Source organism: Panicum virgatum, chromosome 9K (genome assembly GCF_016808335.1).
Source record: "Panicum virgatum strain AP13 chromosome 9K, P.virgatum_v5, whole genome shotgun sequence".
Taxonomy (NCBI): domain Eukaryota; kingdom Viridiplantae; phylum Streptophyta; class Magnoliopsida; order Poales; family Poaceae; genus Panicum; species Panicum virgatum.
The window spans coordinates 45,753,792-45,763,120 of record NC_053144.1 but is presented as its reverse complement, the minus strand read 5'-3'; the positions used below and the strand labels follow the sequence as shown (position 1 = coordinate 45,763,120).

At 46.6% G+C, this 9,329-nt stretch overlaps 1 protein-coding gene and 1 long non-coding RNA gene across 3 annotated transcripts; one reads left to right on the top strand and one right to left on the bottom strand.

The window, feature by feature from the left end:
• Window positions 1–3,314, bottom strand: LOC120651676. 2 transcript variants are annotated; one of them, XM_039929246.1, is made up of 4 exons: window positions 3,215–3,314; window positions 2,948–3,140; window positions 2,082–2,308; window positions 1–697 (listed from the first exon to the last, which is right to left on the bottom strand). In XM_039929246.1, the coding sequence occupies exons 2-4, from the start codon at window positions 3,099–3,101 to the stop codon at window positions 47–49; spliced, it is 1,032 nt and encodes a 343-aa protein (XP_039785180.1). In that variant the 5' UTR covers window positions 3,102–3,140; window positions 3,215–3,314; the 3' UTR covers window positions 1–46. The 2 variants fall into 2 exon arrangements, with proteins under 2 accessions (XP_039785180.1, XP_039785181.1); XM_039929247.1 differs by having other exon boundaries at window positions 3,221–3,284.
• A 578-nt stretch (window positions 3,315–3,892) lies between these two features.
• LOC120651675 lies at window positions 3,893–6,812 on the top strand. The gene is made up of 4 exons (XR_005666275.1): window positions 3,893–5,318; window positions 5,696–5,819; window positions 6,103–6,221; window positions 6,497–6,812. It is a non-coding gene; the product is annotated as an uncharacterized LOC120651675 (long non-coding RNA).
• The last annotated feature ends 2,517 nt before the right edge of the window (window positions 6,813–9,329 follow it).

Sequence of the window (9,329 nt, the reverse complement as noted above, 5' to 3'; positions counted from 1 at the left end):
TAGACAAGTTAAAACCGAACAGACTACTAGAATCTGGAGCATAGTGCTAGACTTTAATAGTTGCTGCTGCAGCATAGTGCTTGACTACAGCAGGATCCGAATTGGGTGACTCTGTGAAGAGGGACCATCCAACGGTGATGCCCAGCTTACAGAAGAACATATCACACCTCTGAAAGCTTATGGTGGCCTTTTTAGGTATCAAAGATACATAACCTTTGACAAGTTCACCACCATATCTAGCCTCCACTTCAACTTTCAGTTTTTCACTTAATTCCACAGAAACAACCTGTCTTGAAAGCATAATCACACCAGAATTATTGATAGGAACTCTTTCACCTCGGTAATCTAGAAGTGAGATTTTCATGTCAGGTAGACTAGTCGTGCAGGCAGTGATTTTTCCAGGGACATTTTCTGGCCATGACCTCTCAAGGACTTCAACGCATATAGTGGCCTCAACTGTTTGAGCAAGAACAGCAAATGAAAACCCAAGTGTGCTGCGTTTTCCCCATAAATAACTTGTATTTATGGGAGGAGGATGCCCCATATGACTAACAGCATGCTGGGTAGTCAAGACATCAGACACAAGCACTTTATCTTCAGACTCACTTTCACCCTTTGCTTTCACTTGAACTTCAAATGAAACTGGATCAATTATCACAACTGCACGAGATGGGCCCGTTAACAGCAAATGCGGATCCTGTAAGCATCACTATTCATTAATCAATCTCTCTCTATCAAACACAACAAGTAATCCCTAGGATACATAGTTGATATGAAGATAAATAATACACAAATAACATTGGTTACAGGTGCTTAAAGTTGTAGTAGAGGATGAACCAATTTTATGTTGTGTCAAAGCAAATTGTAAGGGTAGGGCAGCGGTGGTGGCAGGCAAACCATCACCACCAACTCAGATATTTAAACAGTAGACATAGCAAAGGAGGCAGGAGACAACCAATCAATCCAAGATAAAGTTACCTAAGCATATAGAGGCCATCACAATAACAAGAAACAGGTGTGTAGATAAAAGCAAGCAACAGTTTATTTTCCCCAGTACCAATAGTTTGTTAATACACGTGTTCCTCAATAGATTGGACTGGTTGTTTCAAATAACAGCAAAGAAATATCAACAACAATTACAAGGTGATGAGGACATCAACTACAATACAAGAACATCTACATCAGCAGCACCAGAAGCATTCCAGGCGCCACCTACACCACCAAGCGCACCTCCACTCCAGGCCCAGGCACCATCCCCTACACTTGGGCCAATTACTCGGGCCCGTGTGAGGGAATTGAACTACATCATGCTATTGAAGAACGAAGGCCCAGAAGAATAACAGTAGGCCCAATCTTCTCAACCCTAGGCGTGAACAGTACCCGCGGGTACTGTAGCGCGCCGCCCTTCCTGGCCGCCAGGGGCTGCGTCCCCCTATTTAGATAGACTCCTCTTTTATTTTCAGACTTGAGTTTTGTTTTACATCTAGCTTTAGCTAATCCTGAACACGCGCAAATCAGCGCTGTCCTCGTGTATTGCAGAACTCCACCTTCGAGTGATATATAGATTGCTCGCCTCTTGTTCTTGTTCGTTCTTCGATTGCGAACAGGAATTGATCTTCGTGATCAGGCTGATCTTGCACCAACAAGGTCGGTAACCACAGGGAGTTGGTTCAGCGATTGCATTGGCGCTTCGGGTTCGCTCGTCGTAGTCGGATCGTGAGGGTCATCTTCCGCCAAGTCGAATTTATCCCCACTCACCGAAAGATCGGGCACTCCGGCTCTATAGATTGCTCGCCTCTTGTTCTTGTTCGTTCTTCGATTGCGAACAAGAATTGATCTTCGTGATCAGGCTGATCTTGCACCAACAAGGTCGGTAACCACAGGGAGTTGGTTCAGCGATTGCATTGGCGCTTCGGGTTCGCTCGTCGTAGTCGGATCGTGAGGGTCATCTTCCGCCAAGTCGAATTTATCCCCACTCACCGAAAGATCGGGCACTCCGGCTCTATCACAAGGTGCATGCAAACAAAGACAATATATAATAGAATTGCGAGAACAAGAAAAATAAAATCAATGCATGATACCTCTTCAGTTATGGTTTGGCAGTTATCCCTAGCACGGTGGAAAAGAATGTTCCGTCTAGGATCTAGAGAGTCCCTGATAGCGATCAAGCCATATACGTGCAGTGGCCAGTGGAGACCTTCTTCTTCTTTGAGCTGGGCAACTTTAATGGAAAATATCTGCAATCCTTGCTCCATGGTAACAGACGTTGGTATGGATCCAAAAGTATAGCGCATGGGTGGCACAACAGCTACAATAAGGTTTCCATTAATTAATACACAAAGGGTAAATTAAATATCACTTATACTTTTCAATTTTGCTGTGTTACAAATTTGTACATACAAGAGATTAATCTCACAATATTTTCTAACCTAAGAAAGAATAAATAATTTTTTTTGTGAACCTGACAAAAAAGATCAAATGTTTTTTTTTCTAACTCAAGAACTAAAGGTTAGCCCTACTTAGAAATTTGGAATTTTGCCACACAGAAGTAGGCTTACTGTTGCCTCTCCCTATATTTGATTTCCTTGCAGCTATGCGATTCTGAAACAATGCTTTGAATTTAGATGATAGCAAGAAAAATCAAAGGAATGATGTTTTGGCAATTGTGTAAACCAACATTTGGAATTGCGAACCTGCAAGTACACTTTAGAGTGGCAAAATTCCTTGCTAGATCGAACAAACACATAGGGATTAGAATTAGCATTTAAGTAAAAAATACAAAGATTATAGCATAGGTCATTCAAAGATAGCAAACATGTCATACGCCTTAAAACTAGCAAATCCCGTATTAAACTATTCTCGATCTAGTCTACATGATTCATCAATTAGTTAAAGATTGGAACTGGGTTTCTTTTGGGGAAGAATTGACTGGATTGGATTAACTTACTAGTGTCCTCGAAGGAACCGAAATACTTGCCGTAGCAGTTTTCCCAGTGGCGACGGTAACTGACGATTTCCTTGTCCTCTTCGCTCTTCTCCTTGCTGGCCTTCCTAAAGCTCCTAATCCTCCTCTTACCGGCGAACCCCGGCGTCGTCGCCATCTCACGGCAATCAAGTCAGACCCCACCCGATTTCAAAACCTGGACAACACAGGGGGATTATTTCGCGTGCAAAGCGAATAATTTCTTCAACTTGGACGAGAAAGGAAGTGAACCTTCACAGAAACGGAGGCAAGCCCGAGGGACGACGACAAATCCGGCGGGAGGGGGAATCGGCGACGGCGCGTCGGTGGTGGGGACTAGGGGGTTTCGTGGAGCGATCCGGCTTGGCTGATTTGCTGAAGCAAAGTCAGCAAAAGCTACAGTAAATTGTGCCTGGATGAACAGTAGTCGACCGGTATTTACTGTAGCATATTTAATGTGCCGATTTTCACTGTTCATAGTGTACTGTAGCGTGACACTGTAGCAAAAATCTCATCCATCCATCTGCAATCAAACGGCCGGGAACGGATCGAAAGTCACCGCTACAGTGATTCCCTGACTTGCCGCAACTCAGGGAATCCCGATTCGTCGATCCGGCTTGTCTGACTTGCTGAAGCAAAGTCAGCAAAAGCTACAGTCTGACTAGCCGACGGTCTTGATTTGCCCGTTCGAAATCGCATAGGAATTCTCTTTCAAAAAAAATCGCATAGGAATAAACGGCAACCCTGCAGTCCGACGACGCTAATAACGGCCAATCTCCCCCACGCCTCGCGCCGCCGCCGTTGCCCCGCTCTCCCCGCCCCCGCTCGCGCTGCCTCCGCTTGCGGCCAACATCGCCCCCCGCCCCCGCCCCCCTCCCTCCCGATGCCGCCGTCGCCAGGGCGCCCGCGCGCTCGCCGCCGCCCAAACGCCGCGAGCTCCGCCGTCCTACCCCTTGCCCTCACCGTCCGCATGACCGCAGCCGCCCCTTGTTGCCGATCCACCCATCGACGCTTTGCCACGCGAATTCGGCGATGCCGTCATCCCAGACGCGCGCCGCCCACCAATCCGCCGATCTGCCACATGGCCTCGCCGCCGCAACACCACCTCGCCCCGCCGCAGTGCAGCCGCCATGACAAGGAAACAGATCCCCGACAGCGCGCTGCAACTCCACCTTCTCCGACGCGCCTCCTCGCTACACACTCGGCCTTCGAAGACCTGAGCGCTCAGAGTATCACAGCGCCATCCTGAACGCTTGGCAGTCGCGCGGAGACCTAAGTGCTGCAACGTCGGTCTGTCGCGCCATCGCCGTCCCGCCGCTGCGCCGTCAACACGCCATGCCTTCGTGGCTCCGTCCTGTGGAGCAGGTCGTGCCGCCGTCTCGACGCACGGATATCTTAGTGCTGCAACATCCGGTTGTCGCGTCGCCATCCGTCGTTGCTCCATCGACCAGTCGTCCCGTTGCGGCGCCGTCCTGTGGAGCGGGTCGCACTCCCTCCCATAGTCCCATGCTCATCCTCTCTCCTCCCACGGCTATGAACTCAGACAACAAAAGGTAAGCATAATTTCCCTTCATTTACCATGAATTTGGGTGCAAAATCAAGAAGCCCTACAATTAGGGGCATGGCCAGTGCACCAACACTTGCCTTCCCGTCGACGGCGTCGGATGACAGTGCAATTGGAGCAATGGTGGGTTCATCTAGAGACACCATCCCTCCGTTTGGTGGGCAGGGACTCCTGTAGGTCCAGAGGTGCCAGGCGAGGTCGAGGTTAGATGCTGCGAAATGCACCAAGCTCTCTGCTCACTAAATGTTTGATGGAATGCCACATTGGGCCATCAAGTCGGATGTTGCTGCGATTTGTTTGATTCAGTTCCCGGAGCAAACTGAGTCTAATATTCCATCCTTGAACACTATGTGTACCACTGCAGGAAGGAAGTATCCTGGGCTTAGGAAGACAAGTACTTGTGTCTATGTCTCGCTATCAATTTGTATTTATGCCTCTGCATCAAACTTATTTGGTGTCGTAATTTACTTGATACAAGAGACTAATGGTGCATCTGAATTGTTTATCACACAAAATCTAAATGAAAAAAATTGCATTTTCATTAACTGAGCTATGCTTGGTGTTGATTGGTTTATTTCATCCAAACTCAATTATCCCACTGGAATTCACAACAACAAAAAAAAAGGTATATATACCTTCTGGCACTAAATAGTGTGTACATTATTATAAATTGGTTATGTCTTTATTTGCTACATTAATCGTGAGAGTTGGTATATATTTGATCGCTTCAGCAATTATTTTTATATCACAGGTAGAGATACAAGAATTAAAAGGGAAGATTGATTCAGCCAGGTACATACATAGTCCAGAACCATTATTTTGTTTCTTTACCACAGGTAGCATCTTAATGGACATCTCAGTACACTATTTAAAAAAATCGTATATTGTTCGGCTTTCCTGATTAAGCATTGCTGGTCTGTGTCTTTCGGTGTAGATTGGTGAGTGGTGACCCTTAGGTGCACCTCCAATCCTCTTTAGTTCAAATATTTAAACTACTTCTCCAGAAAGAGATCCTATTTTAGAAAAGTAGTACAAATATTTGAACTAAAGAGGGTTGGAGGTGCACCTAAGGGTCGCCAATTTGCACCCCTATCTGTGTCTAAGACTAGGCGGCTGTCGCTAGCAGAAATTTCAGTATTTTAACTCATTCTGTCATTTTTGTTCTGTAGATTCTGTCTGAAAAGATTCTTCAGTGCATGGAGATTCACTTTTTCTTTGGCTAAACCACCCTATTCCCCATTTGGTTGTGATGATGATAGGTGGAGGAAATTTTGAACCTTTCCCCATTAAATGGTAATTGTTGACTTCCTTTTCTGATCATGGAAGAACAGATGTATTTATATTATATGCATGCGCGGGGTAAATGATTTCCTTTATGTAGACTGCCCAACTAATGCAAGCTAAGGCCACCACATGTTCCGCGTGGTGCCTTTCCCACTCTAAGCACAATAAGCGAATTTGATAAATTTATGGTTAGTGGTGATCGTATTATTCAAAGTGCAAGACTGGTTTTGAATTTTTAATTTTGTTCATTAATTGTCTTGATTGTTGATAAAGTTGGAAAATATTTTTGTAGAGAAAGGCTTGATGGTTATCTCCAATCATTTGTAGAAACAAAAGACAGCAGACCACAAGGATAACAGCTAGATTTTGCGAGGATTTCAGTGGCCTCCTTGACCACCTCAACACCTGCAGGTATACCCTTTACTCTTGGTTCAGTTTTGGTTCAATTTAATTAATATCGCATTGCCACTCTATATGTTTTGTAAGAATCCAACCAAAGTGTGTTGAGCAGTGACCACCAGCCTTTTTTTTTTGGTTTCAAAATATTCTTACCTGATTGGATATGCTGATTGCTGAAAGTGATCCTGGCAATTGTTGCCCTTGCATCTGTTATGTATGCATCTCTTATCGAGAATATTTACATCCCGGCAAATTATATGCTAATATGTTATGCAATTTCATTTTAGATGCGAACAACGTTTGCGATCCACATCCACACAAAGCTGATCCTAAAGAACGTAAGCGGAAGAGGGGCAAGGTCTGATATGCAGCAGTGTCTGACGAACAGAAGTGTGGAAAAAAAGTGTCATGAAGCATATCAAAGAAATTAAAGAAATGTCATGAACTAAATATTGATAACGTTGGCCAAGGACAATTGTAACATTGGCAGTGGAAAGGTAACCAACCAGTTTACATGTATTGTGTACTTCTATGAGGCATGTGCTCATCATCTACTAATCTACTCCCTCCGTCCCAAAAAAGAAGTCATCCTAGGAATTCTAGGACAACTTAACAAGAAGGTAAAATGACCATGTTTGCCCCTGTATATTATCCATATTTGACAATAATTGATTCTTGCATGCGCATGCACTTTCTAAATAGAGTAGGATGACTTGTTTTTTTGGGACAAATTTTGAATCCTAAAGTGACTTGTTTTTTGGGACGGAGGGAGTATGTTTATTATTATATGACGTGCGTCATATTGAAGATGGGATATGATATCATGCACCCATTTTGCAAATGGTAGTGCTACTTGGAACAAGCAAACTGTAGATCCTAATGAAAATGATGATTGGTTACATATGAATGATTCATACTGCCCACGTAGAGCCTCCATACAGTTAGGCCCTGAATTAGCTGCAGATCTGGAATCTTACTTTCAATTTATTGGGCAGCCAAACAAGCCTGCCCTGGGAAATGACCCCAATTCAGACTAATTCCAAGGAACCAAACAGGCCCAATTGATATAGTATCAAAACAGGCACTAACTTTTATTTAATTTCAAAAATATACACAGATAAATAATTGTAACACCCCAGTGTTAATCAAGGTGTTAATCATGGGTTAAACCGCTAATTATGGACTTAAGCTCATCGTTAGCGTTAATCGAGTTCTCACGGTAAATATCGTTTAGCCAAGTTCGACCCAGTTTTTCTCAATGATCCGAGCTTCAATTCAATTGTCGCCCAAAAACAAAGTTGTAGAACTTTTTGTCCTCTACAACTTTTATTTTGGTCAAATTTCGGGTTTCAATGTGAAAATTTGAGTTTTGGGCGGTCAAACTTTGGTCAATTTCATTTCAAACGAATTAAACCCGGTTACTGTGCTCTCCAGTGAACCGTACGCGCGCCCATGCCGTGACCCCGCGTTGTCGCCGGCGACACCACGCGTCGGCCGTCGGCGATCCTCGGCTTCCGCGTGGACGCGTTCTTATCCTGAGCCCTATCCAATTCGTTCCGTCCCCTTCTTCCTCGAGCGAGCAGAGCACCCGAGTAACCCTAGCTGCCGCTCGCCGCGCCGGTGCCGATTCCGGCCACCTCTCGCCGCCGTGCTTCGATTCCCCGCGCCCCAAGCCGCGCGACCTCGCCCCGAAGCTCCTTCGTCCCTCCACGAACCCGTTCGCGCCAACCCCGGGCCGAATCAGCCCCTGTGTCTCCGACCGCCATTGTTGCTCCGCGCCGAAGCTCTGCATCGCCGTCGAGCTCCCCTCCCCGACCTCCCTCCGCGTAAAACGAGTCGCCGGTGAGCTTCTCCGCGCGCCCCTCTTCCTTCCCAGCCTTTTCCCCGCGCTAATTAGGCGCCGCCGACGCCGGAACGCTTCCGCGCCGCCGTGGCCGCCCATGCCGCCGCCGCTGTGCCGCCGCGGGGCTGCCTTGCGCGAGCCTGCGGGCCGCCGCCGCGCGCCCCGGGGCCGGCAGGCCGCCCTGGCCGCGGGGCTGCCCTGCCCGCCGCCGACCGGCCTCGCCGCCGGCGGAGATCGCCGCGCCGCCGCCCTTGCCCGCGTGCGCGCCGCCGCCCCAGCCTTGCGCCCCGCCGCCGCCTCGCTCCGCCTTGCGCCGCTCCTGCGCGGGCCGCAGGTGCGCTGACCCCCCCCCCGCGCGTGGGCCTGCCCGCGCTGCCCCGCCGGCCGGCCGGTCCACGGCCGCCGCGCGCGCCAGGCGCGCCGCCGGCGTGCGGGCCGGGGCAGACGGCTGAGCAGAGCAGGGGAGCTTTTCCCCTCCCCTCTCTCTCTGTTTCTATGGCGAGTGGGGCCCACGGGTCAGGAGCTTTATGGGTGGGTTTATTTACTTTTGTTGATTTCTGCAGAAATCTTCAAAAAAATCGTAGAAAAATGCAGAAAAATCCTAAAATTGCAAACCAAATTTTGTTAGGTTTCTAAAATCAAGTTCTTCAATAGAAAAATACTCTTGCAGGTGAAATGCCACTTTTACCCCTGCTAAATTTAGGGTTTGCGTTTGAGCTAGATTATTTTGTATGGGTTGTTCTGTTTGTCTAAAAATCCTGAAAATTTTATGGTAGCTTACTCTTTGCATGTGTAGTCCATTGAAAAATTTTCAGGTGCATAGCCTGTGTACATGTTTGTGGATCTATTAGTGTTTGATTTCTTTTCTTGGGTAAAATAAATTCTTTCTGCCGTCAATAATTGTTGGAAAAATTTTATGTGGCATGCTTTACCAAAATCATTGTTATTTTGGTAACTTCTTGTGGCTTGATCATATCTGCATGTAGAGTCCTTGCTTTTATTGGCTCCTAGCTACACTTTTCTTTTATAAGTGTGGTTATTTGATTATTGTTTCATGCATGTGTAACCACAACAAAACAAACTCCTGTCTTACTCCGTGCTGCCCTAAGCAAACTTAGTAGTTGATGTTTTGAAGGAAATACTTCAGGCTAAAAGGAATTAGCAACCGAAATCCCATCTCAGCACTACACCATTCCTTTGGACCATAGTTTTGAAAGTGCTGTTTATTGGTTTTGTTTTTATTTCTAATTGCACGTGCTGCATTGCATTGTATCTTT